Source organism: Falco biarmicus, chromosome 12 (genome assembly GCF_023638135.1).
Source record: "Falco biarmicus isolate bFalBia1 chromosome 12, bFalBia1.pri, whole genome shotgun sequence".
Taxonomy (NCBI): Eukaryota; Metazoa; Chordata; class Aves; order Falconiformes; family Falconidae; genus Falco; species Falco biarmicus.
The window spans coordinates 4240876-4258868 of NC_079299.1; the positions used below are offsets into that span (position 1 = coordinate 4240876).

At 40.0% G+C, this 17993-nt stretch overlaps 2 protein-coding genes across 2 annotated transcripts; one reads left to right on the forward strand and one right to left on the reverse strand.

Moving 5' to 3' along the window:
* Positions 1-4144: 4144 nt before the first annotated feature.
* Positions 4145-11600, forward strand: SPDYA (speedy/RINGO cell cycle regulator family member A). Its single transcript, XM_056357133.1, has 6 exons — positions 4145-5008; positions 6042-6100; positions 6355-6440; positions 7957-8128; positions 9230-9527; positions 11034-11600. Exons 1-6 carry the CDS (start codon positions 4780-4782, stop codon positions 11120-11122), a joined length of 933 nt encoding a protein of 310 aa, XP_056213108.1. The 5' UTR covers positions 4145-4779; the 3' UTR covers positions 11123-11600.
* TRMT61B (tRNA methyltransferase 61B) lies at positions 11305-17982 on the reverse strand. Its single transcript, XM_056357131.1, has 7 exons — positions 17426-17982; positions 17229-17331; positions 14104-14294; positions 12974-13065; positions 12324-12559; positions 11607-11687; positions 11305-11421 (listed from the first exon to the last, which is right to left on the reverse strand). Exons 1-7 carry the CDS (start codon positions 17936-17938, stop codon positions 11378-11380), a joined length of 1260 nt encoding a protein of 419 aa, XP_056213106.1. The 5' UTR covers positions 17939-17982; the 3' UTR covers positions 11305-11377.
* Between the last annotated feature and the right edge of the window lie 11 nt (positions 17983-17993).

Below are 17993 nucleotides of genomic sequence, written 5' to 3' on the forward strand. Positions count from 1 at the left end.
GATGATGTCTGAAGGTTCAAAAAAACCTTATAAAGGAGTTCTGTACAGTTCATCTCCTTTCCCTTTAATGTAAAATAATGCACTCAGAGTTTTGAGTTACTGATGTTGAGAGATACATAATTCATCACTTGCCATTCTGTGACACAATGGTGGAAAACCTAGTGTAGTCTATTTCATCTATTTATTTTGACAAAGTAATTTGAACTCTTCAGATAAGGCTACTTCATTTCATTTACAACCAGCACAGAAGTACCAATCCTTAAAAATAAATCCTAAAGGCTTCCACTGTCTGCTTTGAATTATTTAAGTTCATACAGGATATATCAGTCTATTTACAGCAGAAATGAACAGCAAGTTCAAACTTATGTCCCCAGTACTTAGATTTGCTGCTGCAGAGTACTTGGCTGTTTTGAAGTATGCAGAAGTTTAAACAAGTTTAAACATGCACTGTCTTTTCTGGCAGCCTTCACATTCTTTTACCATTTGCTGTGTTAGTCTAGTCAGTACATTTCTCATTCACTGTGTAATTTCCTGGTGGGTTTTTTTCTTCCAGTTCCTGAATTTCTCAGTACCTGAGCATAACTACAGCTGCTCTTGGACTAAAGCATTAGAAAACCCTGCTGTATGCTTAGAAGTTCTTTTCAAGTAAAGCCAAAACCAGTTTTCCTGTCCATTCATCCATCAGTGACATACGCTTGAGTGGCACTGGACCATTTATAGTTCTAATCATACTGTAACATTTGTCAAAAGCAAGGATTTAGCTGTAAGGCCCCTTTCCAGTACTTACTTGCTATCTCAAGTAGCAAACAGGTAAGCCATATTCAGTCTGTTATGCTTAGTCCTAGCCCAGGCACCAGGATGCCGTAATGATTTGTTTCACACAACTCATCTAAATCCTTACTCTCTTACCACGTAAAAAAACAGGTTTGTGGTGATAGATGTGGGTTGAGGTGGTTTATCTGTTCCTTTTTAATTTACTGAAACTTGTGTGACTTTTTACACCCTTTACTCTGAAAGAGTTAACCACATGTCCAGAGTTTGCTTTTTAGGTGAATGTTTAGTTTCATTATGGTCTTTAGTAATCGAGCTCAGCCTGTGTGCGTTTCATCTAGAACATACTTGATTGAGAGGCTGGGTTCCCCCCAACAAGGTCATGAGTCATCTCTACAGGGAAGAGAGACTTACCTCCCCCCCCCTTCTGTTTCACACTCCGCAATAAGTAGAAGTCTATAATTGAAAAACAGATCCTTTATTATGAACAATGATCTGTATTTAAAAGCACCAGTGGTTCTTCTTCATGACTTTGTTTGAAAAGAAATACCAGGTGTTCTTCCTATGGTACTTTGTAGTCTTTAACAAAAAAAATGTTCACTGGAAAGGATATCAGAGGCCAAAGAGATGTGCTTTGCTACCTCACAAATCTTAAAACGATTTTTACAAAATGTATATCCTAAATGTAATTTATTAAAATACTAACCCTGTGTTTTTCTTCAGTGATGCTTCTTAATCTATCCGTAAAGAACTCAGTCACTGAAAAATTGTAAAGTTTGTTTTTCATTTAAACGAAGCAGACTGCTCTGCAGCTGCCTCTTTGGACCAGCTACTGGATAGCTATGTAACTACGTGTCTCGTGTAATTGAGTGCCAGTGCATTTATGGAAATATTTTTTTTCCACAAAAAATAAGATTTTGTAAGAATCCCAGGTCTTTCAGACCCAGGTTGTATTCATTATCTCTCTCTAAGAGAAAATCTGTTCAAACTGTGGTAACTTACAAAGATGAAAAGTAGCTAAATGGATTTTATGTTGTTGTTGTGGTAGTAACCTGAACTGAGCTGGCTTTGGTGCCCAATAAATCCAAAACACAACACTATACCAGCTACTAGGAAGAAAATTAACTCTATCCCAGCCGAAACCAGGACAAATGTTCACCTGTAGGAAGAACTAGGAAGTAAATAAAAGGTGAAATCCATTGTACTACACTAGACAAATGCTGCGTTAGGCCAGTTTGAATTGCTGGTGGTGAAACAGTGCCCCCTGATGTCCGGCAAGCTGACTTGGAAATCAGAAAGCTATATTCCATATTCTGGGATGAACTGATCAACAACCTTCCATAAACTATAGTTAATAATATGCAAAGTTGAGAGCCAATTAAGTCTGCTATATCATGCAGACAATTTAGAGTCAGGTAAACATCTATTTCCTTATTGTCACTGGGTTCAGGCAGCAACCTTTCCATGCTGATGTTTTTCCATGACGTTTCCAAGTTGAATCCTTGAGTCACTCCTATCTCAACCATCCTACCTCAGGCTGCAGAGTCCTGCAAGGAAGGAAAGGTGAAGTTGCAAACTTCCTTGCAGCTTTTCCTCCCGGCTGCAGTTTCCTCAGCCTGAGTCAAGGTGAGGCAGCTTGTCCATATCAGAGCAGAGCCCTGGGTTCTGTGAGGTGAGGGACAGTACCGCAGGGGTTAACAGTCACAGTACCTGTTGAATAACTTGATTGTAACAGATTTTTGGGAGTGAAAATGAATGAAAAATAAAAATCTTCTAGTATTTTGTTGCCGAACCACCAGCTCAAAAATTAAGTATTTTAGAAAGGGGAGAGCTACAGGAAAAAAACCCATACAAACCCTGAAAAGCTCTGTGTGGGTGAAGATCTGCATTGTAAGCCACTTTTTATTAATGAGCCAAGGAATAAAAATGTGAAGGTGTGAAGAGCAAGAAAGCATGTGCTTCACAGTTATCATTGCAGTTTTATGTTTTACAGTAGGGCAAAAAAATGACAGAAGCTTATTCCCTAGTCTGAGCGGTTGAGGTGGTTATGGGGAAGTTTCTGTAACTTGCCCTTACTTTGTTTTCCACAGTTTTCAAATGAATGGTAACTAATTGAAGAGTGCTTTGAGTTCCTTAGACAAAAAGTATTATGCAAAAATAAATACCAATTTAGTTCAGGTGGAATTACCTTGCATATGTGTATATGGAGAAGGACCTTCAAAAAACAGACTTTTGCCCCTCTGATGTGCTTGCTATTATCTCTGCTCTGCTGTTTCCCAATTTCGGCCCATCCCACACAGATGTTGTTAGTTAGCACATTTACTGTCTGATAGGTTTTTCCTCTCTCTGGAGCATGCAGCCAGAAACTGGGTATGACCTTTCCCTGAACATGCTCGCTAACCCTGTGCGCCTAAATAAAAACATCTAGCAAATTATTAATGAAAGATGAGGAAGGAGTAAAAAGGCCTCTGCTCTCATAGCAAATGAGGGCAGTTACACTTTAATTGACCTGTACAGGAGGAACAACGAAATTGGAGCATTTCTTGCCATCTTCCTAGGATACTTCTTTAGCTCTTGTAACAAGAGACAGTAAGATTTTATACCAAATCTCGCTAGTGAAGGGAGGTTCTCATTCTTCTTACATTCCAGTAGCCTTAGAGTAACTGCATAATCCTGCACGTATTAATTGCTTCTGTGGGAAGCAGTAGCAGGGTATGGCGTGCCTGTGTTTGTAACGGCTTTTGAAAGGTATGCCTTCTCCCTCACATCCTGGGGCTCTGGGGAGCCGCTTAGCCGCCTAAGGAAGCTGCTGGTCGGGCAGCAGAGAGGTTCCAGCCAAGCGGCGGCAGGAGAGCCGGGCGGCCGGGCCGCGCGGGGAAGCGCCGCCCTCAGTGCCGGCTGCGGGGCTCGCCGCGCGTCGCCTAGCGCGGGAGAGCGGGGCGCTGGGACAGGCGGACTAGGCCACAGGGCCTTCCTCCGCAGCCCCGCCCGCCTCTGATTGGCCGCCCGTCGGGAGGGTAGGGGAGGTAAGAGGGTCCTGCCGCCTGATTGGCTGGGGTGGCTACCTCGCGCTCTGATTGGCTGCGAGGGGCGCCATGTCGCCCTGCGCGGCAAGGGCTGAGGCGTGAGGGAGAGGCTGCTGAGGAGAGTGCGGGGCGGTGCTGCGCCGTGCTGGGTCACCGCGGCGGGCCACCGCGGCCCTGCCGGCTTACCTGCGGGGGGCCAACACAGCGGAACCGTACCCACCAGGGAAGGGCTGTTTTGTTGTTTGTATGGCAGCAGGCTAAAAGCTGGAGAGTTAGGGAGGCTGCGGTGAGCTGGTCTCCGGCAGCCCCGTGCTCTGTGGAGGGACCTACTGGTGAAGTAAGTGCATTTGCTCCTGTCTCAAAATACCTTTCCTCGTGCTCCATTTGGTATCTCTTGATTTTTACAGTTACAAACACCTCAGGTTTGTTTCCTTGGTTATACCTTCAGGGTATGTCCTACTTGAGGGGTAAGTTTTATTCCCAACGGCTATAATCAAGCGTTAGAAAAATTAAGAGCTTGATGATTTTAATTTTCATCTTATGTGCCTTAATTATGGTTCTGTGCTTCTTAATGATCTTTTTAAAAATACACAATCACAAATTGGAGGGGAGGAATGAAGATTTTTTGGTAAATCTAAGTAAAGTATGTAGGACTATGAGGATCTGACAAATGGCTTTTTCCGGAGAGGATTTTTCCCCCATTTTTCAAAATTCTGAATGGAAAAAGGAGGGCTGAAGGCTCCTTCCACTGAAAACAAGAGATTGATCAAATTATCAAATTAGAACTAAATTAAGTTTACATAGCTATCTTAGGGCACAAGGCTTAGGACACTGGTACTGAGAGAATTTTTTTTTACCACCTGACATACAAGCTCTACTGAAATGCTTCATTTAAACAAAAGAAATACAGAGGGCTGCTGCTGAAATTGACTATTTTTGTAATTGATTTCTTCTTTTTTAACAGGAATCTTTACTTACCAAAATGAGACATAATCCGGTGTGTCAGACACCTGCCACTGTCACTGTTCATGTAAAATCCAGTGCATCCAGATCATATCAGCAAAAAAAGCTAATTAGACTAAAGCGGCCTACTTTTAAAGACCATGAAGAAAACTGTGAAAACAAGACTTCTAGACATAAATATAAATGTCCAAAGGGACCATGTCTAGTTATTCAGCGTCAGGAAATGACAGCTTTCTTTAAATTATTTGGTAGGTTAATAATGACAGATATCAATGTATTGACCGAACAACAGAAAACTATTTAAGCAAGTATATTTTCTAAACTCTGTAATTTTGGGAGTGCTTTTTATATTGATACTGATGGCCATGTCTTTGTCTAAATGTATTTTGGTGTTATGTTTTAGTGTATAAATGTTTAATGGATAAACTAAAAATACAAGAAGGGCTACCAAACTGATGAAAAGTGTATTTTTAAATTACAAATGAAACCAAGGTGGTATGATACTTCCTTTTATGATTATTTCTCTTTCCTTTCTATTTGCTCTTATATTTCAACAAATACTTGTAAAACAATGTACTTCTTTTTACATAAAGCTTAAAAAAGGCTGGAATCCCAGTCTTATAAACATGTTACTTACTATGGGAATAAACATTTAGGGTGAGAAGTGGAATGTGAAGAGAATCAGAGGAGTTGTAGCGTATCTTTTGCATCTGCGTCTCTTTTGTATAAGGTTTTGTATTTATTTTAGTGAAGAGAGTAAGTAATAGTAGAAGATTACACATTGTTTTTATTTGAACCTTGAATACAGAAGTGAATCAGAGTCTGCAGTAGTCCTATTGTAGTACATGTTCACAGAGACTGAAATGCCAACCACAAAATAAAGTATTGCCTTATAAAGGCTGTCAGGTAATCAAGGTGCAGAGATCTTAACGTTCTGCAGTTCACTAGAAGTAATAGTGTGCTATTAGATGGAACAACTTAACGCAGGAAGAAGTTACATAAATAGAAAAAATAGTGGTGATTTTTCATCTTCAGTTGTTATTCCTGAGAGTGAAATGCAGTCACCAGATTTTCCACCTTGCCTTTCTGGTAGTTTGTCTTCTTTTGTCACTTTTCACACCTAATCTCTTTCGCCCCTCAGTTTTTCTGTTCTCTGCTGGTGGGTCTTGTTTCTTTCCTTCTGTTTGGTTTAATAAAAGGACTACTTGTTATTTATTTACAAATAGTTTCTAACAAAACCAATTTTGGCCTTTGAAATGCTATAGCTTGCTTTTGTTGCAGATGATGATCTAATCCAAGACTTCCTTTGGATGGACAGTTGTTGCAAAATCGCAGACAAGGTAAGAGTATTTCCATCTTAGTTAACGGCGTATCAGTTGAGTGGAAAGTCTGCCCATAATCACTTGATACTGTAATGCAAATACAGACCATAATTTCTTTCTAATGTGTTTATATTAGAAGCTTCGAGAAACCCAATTCATGCTTTCTTCATTGATAAAAGTGATCCAAATATCTTGATACAAGATTAATGTGCATTTTTTGAAATTATATACTGAGACAATACATTGATACTTCATTTTATGTTTTAAAACAGTATCTCTTGGCAATGACTTTCGTTTATTTCAAGAGGGCTAACCTCACGATAAATGAGCATACCAGAATCAATTTCTTTGTCGCTTTGTAAGTACTTTTAAATCATCTGGTTTTATTAGCATAAACATTGTATTATTTTATTCCTTGGTTCATGCCACTGATAATTATGATATATGATGAGACTTCTTTTACTCTCTGTGTAGTGGTTTGGGTTCTATCTGAAGTATAGAAACATAATCTACATACTATGTACAAATAGTGCAAATTTGGCATTCCTCCCCTGATGACCGCTTGTGCGGAACAAGCTTGAGCAGCAGTGAGGGTACGTTTGTATTGGTGTAGTGATCCATAGTGTGGCATTCTGCCTACCCAACTAAATCTGTGAACTTTTTTTAGTGTTACAAGAAATATGTGCAGGACAATACATGGCAACATATACGTGGCTTACACTCCTTGTTTTAAGACCCTATTTTATATCTTTGTCAGCATTTAAGTAATTTGTACTGAAATGTTTCATCATGATACGCACCTCAGGAGTAAGTTTTTATGATGATTTAAGTCAACAGTAAAAATGTAGCTAGAGAATTTTTGAGAACTTTTTTGAGCAGTTCTGAGATTTCTGTACCTTGAAACAGAGGTGCAATCGGTAGTCTGTTTTTACCAAGCCTGTATACTCTCTCAGTATTTGGCTATAACAACAGAGTGTTTTCTTTCATAGTGTTACGGTGCCCAGGTCACCGTTCTCCGTAATAGCGCTTCTCAGATACTCTGATTTACCCATTAGTGCGGGGAGAAAGATGGCTGTTCTGCTCTAAATGGTATTCTGGGTAGCATCCATAAGAGCACAGAGGAGGAAGCCAGGCCAGAAGAGTGAGAGGATTAGAAGGGGACAAAGGGTCTGGTGTGACTGGGACTAGAGGGAATACTGGTGAGTTAGGAGCAAGTGAGAAAAAGGGGGAGGAGACTTAAAAGTCATAGCATTTTCAGGTATGATTTACAGGAGTTTAGGTGGATCCAGAGGAGGTATTTTCCTGCTGTGTGAAAAGACAACCCAGAAGCCAAAGTAGCACATGGTGAGGGAAGGGAGAAATATGGACATGAAAAATTAAGGTTTTCATTTATATATGAAAGTAGACCTGTATTTAGTTGTTTGCTACTAATTTAATGTGAGCAACATAATTTTCCAAGAATAGCTAAAATCCATAAAGTAGAAAATGTGAAGTTTAAGATTTCGTAAGATAGGTTTTAACCTTTATTTAGAGATGCCACTCAGAAACTGTTCATTTTAGTGCAAGGCTATCTTGCCAGTTTGGAGAAGGCTATCAGGATATGTTACGTCTTGCGTTATCAACTCATTTAGGAGACTCTAGGTTAAAGCAGTTTTTATAAGAGCTGAAGTTAAATTTTTATTTACCCAAATGATGCATATGGAAATTTCTGATTAAGAAAATGCTGTGCTCCAGGCTGTATTTGGCTAATTTTTCTCACAATACTAGGAAAAAACCCTACTTCAGTATTATGCCTTTTAACATTAGAAATAATACTAATACAGTGATTTAAGTTTGAATAATACTTACGAACAGGAGCATATGTATGTTTGAAGGTATCTGGCAAATACAGTGGAAGAAGACGATGAAGAATCAAAGTATGACATTTTCCCATGGGCTTTGGGAAAAGCCTGGAGAAAGCTCTTCCCTGATTTCTTAAAATTAAGAGATCAACTGTGGAGCAGAATTGACTACAGGGCTATTGTAAGCAGACGCTGCTGTGAAGAGGTAGGGAGGGTTTTATTATTGTAGATGCTGAAACTAGCTGAAAACGGCAATTAATACCAGCTAGCGATTTCTTCCCTGAAGTACATAGGCAAGCCATAGCAAAGAAAAGATGCAGCTAAAATGTAATGGTTCATTTGCCCTCCGTGATTATTTTTTTCTTCTGCATTCTAAATACATTCTTTGAAACTATGCTTTTAAGGTAGACTAGAATATTTTACACTGCACTACTGTTAAAAGTGAAGTTTTTATTGACACAAATCTTTCTGCTTTATGCAGATACTTTTCTTTAAAATTTACCACATTGGTTGTGCACTTCATTTACCTTAGAAATATTTTTTTGTGTTTGCTTTACAGATTATAAGTTTCTACACAAGAAAAACCTTTAAATAAAATTGAGCACCTCAGGTGAAATTTTAATCCCTTCAAAATTAATAACTTCAGTTGGCTTTTTCAGTTAACGGTTTTTCACTGCATTTTAAAAAAAAATCTCCAAAGGACACACTTTTAACATTCTCTACTATTAATGCAGTGTTACAACCTACATTTTTCAAACATATACTAAGAGGGAAAACAGACATTCCTCACTTTTCAGGTGGAATGTATCTGGAAAAAGCCCTGTCATCTTCTAAGAACATGTTTACTACAGCTGGTGGAAAAGAAAATCTCATTTATTCTAGAATCCCATCTCTGAGGATGGGATTAGATACTTACGGGAAAAGTACAAGAAGCCAGGCAAATGTATACTGGTTTTCCCAGCTTCCAACGATCATTAGTTCAGTCATGGTGTGAACCAAGACTATCCATCTACTTGATCTTCAGTAGTTGGTAAATGTCCAACATACGAAGCATAAGCTGGTATTTGTGATGATTGACGTGAATATACTAAGCTGTAAACTGTTGTTTCCACATCTGATTCATAACTGATTTACTTACTCATTCCTAAGGCAGCAAACTTCCTAGTGAGCAGCAGATGAATCACAGGTGATGCCCGTTCCACCTACATAGTATTAATTTTCTGCTGTACATGAATTGGATCCCTTGTTTTCAGCTGCATGTCTTCCCGTTATTTTTACAGTTTCTGATCTAATGGCTGTTTGACAGGTGATGGCTATTGCTCCAACACATTACATATGGCAGCGAGAACGTTCGCCGCACCACAGCGGAGCTTTGAGAAGCTACAATGATGACGAAGTACAGCTCCCCCGAGGACCTAATGCTACTCCTACAGACTGCCTGCTTTGTGGTAAGAAAGGAAGATCTGTACGACTAGGATTGTCATCATCTTCTTCCTCATCTACCAGCACTTTGGAGATGATGGAATTACATTCATCGCAGAGTTCAAAGGACAGCTTTCCAAATGAAGAAATGCTTGTTGACTCTCCTTTTTATGATGCTCAAGGTATGGTTCAATATTGCAAATAATTTTCAGTTAGGGCCATATTTGCCCTTTGGACTGCTGTGGGGACTACTGTGTCCTTCTTGGTCTGGCAAGAGACGACTTCTCTGTGTGGGCAGACATCCCCATTACAAATACAGAACTTGGCAGCACTCTGCTTCCAGTGTGAAAATGAACCATGGTTTCATTTTCGTTTTCCCATCTTGTCTCTTGACTTCCTGGAACGACCAACTGCTTTATTTGGAGTCTCTTCAGATTGCTACTACAGTAGATTTTGGGCTGTGTTTCAGTCTACTTAGGCATTTATTACTATTCTGGCATTATAAATTAAATTGAGAATCCAATTTTAAACACTTGGGATTGGTTAGAAGAAACAATTAAAAACACTGGTGTGTGTCATGTCAGTTAAAAAGAGTGTGTGTTACACTAAAAGCGTTTAAGAGTTAAAAGTGTTCCTGTTGAGAGCACTGTTTTTAGAAAGGACAGACTGCTCAGCTGCTGTCATCAGTTTGGACATACATTAAAGCACAATTCACATTTTCCTTTAAGTGTATCTCAATTGTTGACAGAATTTATAAAAAATTTCCTTTGGGATACAAGTAGAAAACAATACATGAGTCTGCTGTGAAAATTGTTTTATGTAATTGAACCTTTGCACGATAATCTACTCAAAACAGTGTCCTGAGCCTTTGTATGAGAAGCCTGCATTACAGCAGTTAAGGGGCAAAGGCTTATCATTTAATGTACCGAGTGGAACACACTTGAGATGCAGACTGCCTGGGGGAACTGTGTAAGGTCTGTTCCACAAAGACACCTTCATGTGCTCAACCACTGCAGTTTTTAGTATACTTTAAATTTAGAGTTATTATAGCTCTGTTTTTTATTTGCATATGTTCTCACTAATATCCAAAATTTCACTATTATAGCAGGATTATATTACTCCTTTTGACAACTTCAGAACAACTGTGATTCTCAAAGGATCCCATAACTTTGAAAAATTTGGCAATTGAATCTTCCTTGAGATACAGAACAAATCAGGTGTCTACAATATGTCATTTATTAAAATTGAATGTGTTAAACATCACCACATGCTTATGTGTAAACCTTAAATGAGACCCAAAAAGACTTAATTCTAAATCTATTTTTACTTGAGAGGTCTTCCTTTTCATATCTGACTGTCAGATCGGACAGGTCAGAAAAAACTCTGGTTATTTTGACCTTTTGAGAACACTTTATATACAGCAAACTCCACAGGCAACTTTCAGCATGGGTGCTAAAAATGAACCTAAGCTATACATGTCAGCAACTGGTCTTTTTCTTTATCAAGAGAACAAATTCAGTGAATTTCAGTTTCTTTAAGAACAGTATTCTTAAAGCACAACTGTAAGATAAAGCGATAGCCACCTGTTGGTAGTCAGTGAAGTCAGAAGCTGCTGCACTTGCATTTGGAAGGGCAGACATCAATCCATTATTTTCTTACTATATTTTTTTCCTCTTTATTTCTGGTAGACTGTCAGACCCTGTCCAGCAATAGGAGACCAGATGGCACCTTGAACCAAGACAAATCCATGGACTGGTTTACCAGCAATGAAGAATGAAATACACCCCATGAGACAGAAGCAGACACTGTGCTTTGCGGACCAGTCTGTGATGCATCGCACCACCACACCCAATGATTCTGTTAAGGATTTTCCCTTCAAATAGTAGGTGGGATTTCAAATTTTATATGCAGAAGAAATCAAAGCAGTCCTTACTTAAAAGTTACACAACTTGCAAAATGTGGCAGCTACTTTGTAACATTTTATTTTATTGTGATACCCATACTCAAATTAGCAGCTAACATCTCAGTAGCATCAAGAAAGCAGTGGTTGAATCTTTCTCAGCTTGGTAAGGAATGCTAATTAAAAAAAACAAAACAAGGTATTACTTTAGTATTTCAATATGCAATAGTTATTTTATTATTACAAGTTGTATGATTTCATGATATAGTAACATGCCAAATGCTAGTAAAAAAAATGGTATTTTTGAAAATAAAACACTACTAAACATTTAAGGTAAAAGAACATTTTCCAGGTGTCTTACCTGAGTGAGCATCCTGCCAATAAGATGGTCTAGCAACATAAGGCACAGAGCAGTATGTTTCAGCATTGTCAGAAAGTGATTCTGTGAGAAATAATTTCTTTTAATTCTTTCCCACAATTTTAAGACATACACACAGACCAGAGTTGCCAATGCACATTGATTATTTTTCCTTGACATATTTTTACTTTCTTTTTGGTTCTGTTAAAGTGCTCTGCTGTCACCTATCAGTATATTCAGACCTCTTTGCTTTACTATGGATTTTGCAAATCTATACCAGCATGAGGCATCTTTTTTGGATTTGCCAGAACAGCATGACTGAAAAACAGAGCACACTGGTAACGTTTCTTCTACAGAATCCTTAAGCCCATGAGGGTCCTTTAAAGCAGCTACAGCACTAGTATAAAGGACTGAATTTTATTAAAAAGTAAAAATTTGAAAGCAGTAGTACAAGGGCAGTCATTCTTTACGTTTGAAGACTGCAATTTATTTTCTAGTTAGTCTAGATTTCCAAAAAGATACTTAAACTTAAATCTTTAATATATCCTTTTTCAAACCTGCCAAGGTCTAGGCTGTCCTAACAGCTTGTCTGTTCTTCATAACTATCTCAGCTGATCTAAGAAAAAAAAAAAAGTGCCTCTTCCTACAAACTTTGCCTTCATTATATCCTTGGATTATCAAATTGCAGTAACAGGATATCTCATCAGCAATAATTCTTACCATAGTCTTCACGTTCTTTAAGAACTACTTGATCCTGAGTGTGGATTTCTTCATATTCCTTTTGAGGTGGTTCTTCAGAATTTTCCTGCATTTCAACTGTTTGGCTTGATTTGCAATTCTTGATTTTAGCAGGGAGTACCAACCAATTTCTATGAGTTACCTCAATGATCCTTTCACACAAAAAAGGGATTTTGCAGGTCCGTATTCTGTCTAAAAGGTCAATAACCTGTGTGATGCTTTTGAAGAAATGCAAAGGATAAAGTAGTATTTTGAAAACTCAAATCCTACACTGTTAGTCTCAATTCTACTGCCTTTGTCACATTCTTTACCTTTGAGGTCCTTCAGGTTTAGGGTAAATGAGCTAACAGCCTGACTACTGAATTGGGAAACAGTACAGTTATTCTGAGGATGTCATTAAGTAGAAACTTCTGCTGTGCATAATGAGAACATTCCCAAACTAAAGGCGAAGGTATTTGGCCAACTTTAATTTATACTGCATGCAACTCCCCCCAAAAAATTACATGAGGGAAAAAAAATAATTTCATTAAACATTTCATTAATGGTGGATGTGTATTTTAAAAGATGTTTGGTTTCGTAATGATGTTGATGATACCTGTGTGAATGCCTGAGTACCAGAAGTAAATACTTACTTTGCTAAATAGACAGCACACACCCCACCCTGTTTCAGTCTTGGGTGTACAACAGGCAGAGCAGACTGAGGGTTAAGCATATCCAGAACTACCTGCAAGACAAAGATATATATATGTTCTCCCAGTAAATATTAATATATATGATTTGTTTCCTATAGCAACAATGCTTGAAAAAACAAGGTTTATCTATGGAAAACAAATGCATACAACAGCATTTTGTAATCACAAGCCAGTTTTGTTACTGCCTCTCAAAGTCTTAGAGAAACCCAAGGTTTTTACATTTACAAAACCCAGTCCTTGCTACTTCTAGATGAATTTCTATTAAAACAGCGAGTAGCGTTTCACAAATAAAGTAGTCTTGTATTAACATTAAACCTCCTACTAATTATATTCCATAATGTTGACGTTAATAAAAACTTTTAGACAACTACTTTTACTAACACCTTTGGGTATCTAGTTTTCAAATGTAAAAAACCCCACAAACGTTGAAGTGCATCTTTATCATGAAAAGATCCTACTACAGTCTCGATGTCTTAGCTTGCTGTTTGTTACAAGATTTAGAAAACTGTTTAAAGTGTTAATGCAAGTAGTTTGCTTTACGTGGAAGAGTGATTACCATCTAGCTCTCTTCCCCAGCACAGCTCCCTTTACAAAAATCTGGCTACAAAAAGCAGGCCAGGAGAGCAAGCAATAGCATTCCTTACTCTGACTTAGGCCTTAGTTACATGGTGCATTCTGTATAGCTGATAGCAAAGTGTTTATCTATTTGTATTTTCAATAAGCTTACGTATTTTTCTTAAGTTTAATGTTTGAAGTACATGCCTTAGATGCAAATATATCCCTTTTTCCAAAATACAAGAAAGTAAGTTTGCCTTTCCTGCAAGACAGCAGTGCTTAAGTGTAATGTTTCTGTACTACAGTGTATCACCTTTCATTTGGGAACCTGTAATGAAAACCTTGAAAATACTTGTAATCTGACCAAAAAAATCACAATGTTTTTCATTGATGAAGGTCTAACTTTTTTTTTCATGTTAAACTAGATATGGGAATCCTATTGTGTGTGTGAGCGCTAGAGGCTTTAATATATGCCGAAAAGGTAAATGTCAAATGGGATGATTTTTTTGACTTACTGCATCAAGTGTTACAGATTTCATATCCGCAGCAGCTGTTGAAATGTCTTTAAGAATGAATTCTACATTATCTGGCCACTCTTCCATATGCCCTATTTTCCATGCAGCACGCCAGTGGTTATAATTCTTCTTAGCTAAATTATGATGATCATCTCTGATTTCATAACTTATAACATGTCCTTTGGGCCCAACTGAAAACAAACAAAAGACACTAGACTTACCGCTTTTCCCCCTGCAATAAACAATTTTTAAAAAAGTGGTGTAGTAAATAACAGAAGTACACCTTTAAGTCTCAACTTCACTTCAGGATATAATCCCATATGATCTAATCAATTGCCATTTTTTTTCCTTTTACCTTTAAAATAAACATATTCAGATAAAAGGGCAGAGTTAGTTCTTTTACAGACTGAAATTCATCAATCCACAGATGAAACTAAGCATGTTTATAGTAGTACAAACTGTTCCTAGCATCCTCCTGAAGTAACTCCTGCAGCAAGGGAGGACCTGAGCATCCGTGGCCCTGTCCACCTACGATTCTCCTGCTAAAGCTACCAGCTGAGAAAGCTGCAACACCGGTCACTACTCACAGGTGCTATAAAGCTGACAGACTGTGACTGCTTCTGTTGTAAGATTTGAAACTGTTGGGTTTGAGTGTTTTTGACAGTACTGGTTTTTTACAAGAGTTTGTTGTTTTCCTTGTGTAGTTCTTTCTTCACTTGTTCTTCTTGGGGTTGGGGAAATCCAAATTCTTCTTGGGGTTGGGCTTAGGAAATCCCCAGACATGCTCACTGATCTCAGCCCCACAGACAAGTTTTAAAGTGTACTCTTCGATTGACACAGGCTTGTGTTAGTCTCCTGTTCTTGTTTGTAACTAATAAATAATTGTATTACTTGTTTTAAGTATAAATTTACTATCCTGAAATTTACCATGAGTCCAATACACAGTGTTCTTCATAACAGAAGTGCTACCAGGATACTCAAGCCATGCCAAGGATTTTGCTGACTTGGTAGTTACAGCTAAATTAATCAGAAAGAAACCATTGGACAAGATTGAAAGAGAATAGGAATGATCAGTAAGTTCAGGTGCGTTTGTATGAAACTGCCACAGTGGACTAAATACCCAAGGCAGAAAATAATTTGCTGTATTTAGCAAAAGCTAACTTTTGCCTTAGCCAACATCAGGTATTCAACCTTTCTTCAGGTTGAAGGTCTGCTTGCGCAGGGGGATGAGGAAAGCTAGGGACCCTTACTTTCCCTCTCTCCAAATGCATCTCTGGAATGGGAAGCTCAGAGTTTCATCTCTTTTGTCAGCTTCCGCAGCAGCAATGGTTGCTTTGATTTTGCATACTGTCTTCAAAATCCTGTCATGGCACTACAAAGAAACCTGGTTGATTGTAGAATGATCGGAAGGAACTAAAGAATAGCAGCAGGAGGCAGAAAGGGGGGGAGCAGAGATACAACCACTGACCTCAAAACCTGAGCCCACTGTGTATCAAGACCATCTGCAGCTGAGGGGTCTTAGGGCAGCATTTAATGGCTGATCATTAAATTGAGCATTTTCAACTGAACTAGTGTGTCAGATGGAGACTACTGTGGCTAAACAAAGAACTAAGAAGAACAAACTGCTCTGTTTGTCTCAGTAGGGGGCCCTCCAGATTCCCTTTGGTGCTGCTTACATGCCTTTGCCTGTTTTAAGCTCCTGATGCACTCCAGTCTGTACCATTCCCTGCGTAACCACTCTTAGGTCCTCGTGATCTCAGCAGTGTGACCTCGCATCCCAGCACAGGGCTGGATCGATGGCACTGGTAACATACTTGCGGAATACTAAAGCTCCTCAGAAAAACTCATGCTTCTAAAAAGCCCTGTTACCCTGACACAGATGCCAAGGGACAGCAGATAAGACAGTGCAGTTATGTGGAGAGAAAAAGAAAACAGATTTGCTAGTTCTGAGGTTATTTAATGGTCTTGAAACAAGAGAGCAGCAGATTTGTTCAGTTTGCCTCCCTCACATCACCTACCACTGATATGGGCTGCCTCTAAGCAGGATTGAAATGTTCTGTGTCTTCAACTGTTGAATGATATGGAACATAACTGCAAAGGCAGCTCAAACTGTAAACATTTTACAAAGACAACAAAGTCTATAATACTGCTCTTTAACCACCATTGGGAAATAGTGAAAAAGAAATGCTGGGGTTTCACAGCAGCTCAGGATACATGGGTGTTTCTCAGGTTTAGTGACCGCTGCTGGCACCCTCAGGTACGCAGTTAAAAATGCTGACTTAGAACATAAGCCTTCAGGATACGAACTCGTATTTTTCTGCTGTATCAGGTCAAGGTGATCCATGATGAAGTTCCTGTCTTTACCCTCAAAAGTCTTTTAACATTGCAGAGAAGGGAAGTATTCTGCAATAGCAGAAACACACTTAAAAATTTGGAAAGCAAATTGAAATGGCCCTTTGTTTTTCAGGTGTGTGAAGCAATTACAGCAAACTATGGGGGTTTTGTTTCTTTTTGTTTGCTTTCCTCAAGGAAGTTGTTCTATCAGGAGCCCATAAATCAAATTACTCTGAAATGGGGCCCGCTAACAGGATGCCTACAGATAACATGAAGTTTATGGGTGAGGTTTTGGTCTCACTTACGCTGCTGAGTGCAAAGGCTCTCTACCTTTCTGAGCATGGAGACCCAGATCAAACCAGGCTAGCTGTAACATGAAAAAAATAACAGCATGTGTTCACATAAGCTTTTTCACTGGTACCCAGCAATCTGATTACTCATGCGATCCATCAAAATGAGGAAAAGGAAACTGAGAAAGACAAGAGATTGGAGAAAGAGTCTAGTACAGTTAAGGCAAAGCCAGTAACAATGACTGAAACTCAGCTTTCTGCAGGGCCTTTGGTAAACCTTGGTGCTACAGCCCTTGAAATACAGCTAAAACAGTTTGCAGCCCCTGCACTGGCTTTGGCACTGATGTAACATTCCTTTAAGTCAACAAACTATATATATATGTGAACATCTGAAATACAGCAACACTTTTAAGAACCGGTCATAAGTATTTGGTCAAAAGAAAGGCAACGTGTGACAAGGGAATTGCACTGCCTTGACATTTCCCAAAACCAGGTTCTCACCTGCTCTTGACAGAAACAAGCTCATAGCGCCAGACCCGCTGCCACTTTCCAAAACAGTGTCTCCCGGGTGGATATCCATCATCATCAACATAGCGCTGATATCCTGTGGGTGACAAAACCATGGCCCTTTATCAGCCTCGGAAACTAAGAGTCAGATTTGACCTGCCACCTCCCGGCCACAGTCAAACAAGTAGCACCTTGGGGTAAGCGATGGTGGGCCCCCGCGGCATCAGCAGCACGTACTCCTCCAGCGAGGGCCGCCTCAGCAGCAGCTGCCGGCCAGCCGACGTGCGCAGCAGCTGCCCGGGGAGCTGCCCGATGATGTGGCGATGGGGCAGGAGGCCACCGGAGCTAGCCAACACCGCCCCCGCCGCCAGCCGGCACATCAGCTTCACCGTCGTGTTGTGCTTCCTCCACATCTCCGCCAGCGCCAGCTCCCCAGCGCGGAAAGGGCTGGGACGCGCTCCTGCCGCTTCGGGGCCGGCCGCCTCCATCATCTCCTGAGGGCCGTCCGTCCTCATCTCCTGAGGGGCGGCCGCACACCGCCCCACAGACGCCGCTTCCTCTGGCGGCAGCAGCCGCCTCACCCGCTCCAGCGGCGACAGCGACGTCTCCCACGCCCGCCTCCGAGGCCTGCCGCCGGGGACCGCCCCATTCCCGGAGGAGAAGGCGGAGGAGGCGGCCCGCCTCATCCCGCGCCAGGCCCTCATGAGGGACAAGGCGGGAAAACGAGATCAGCCGTCGCCCCGCGCGCCTGCGCCGCGC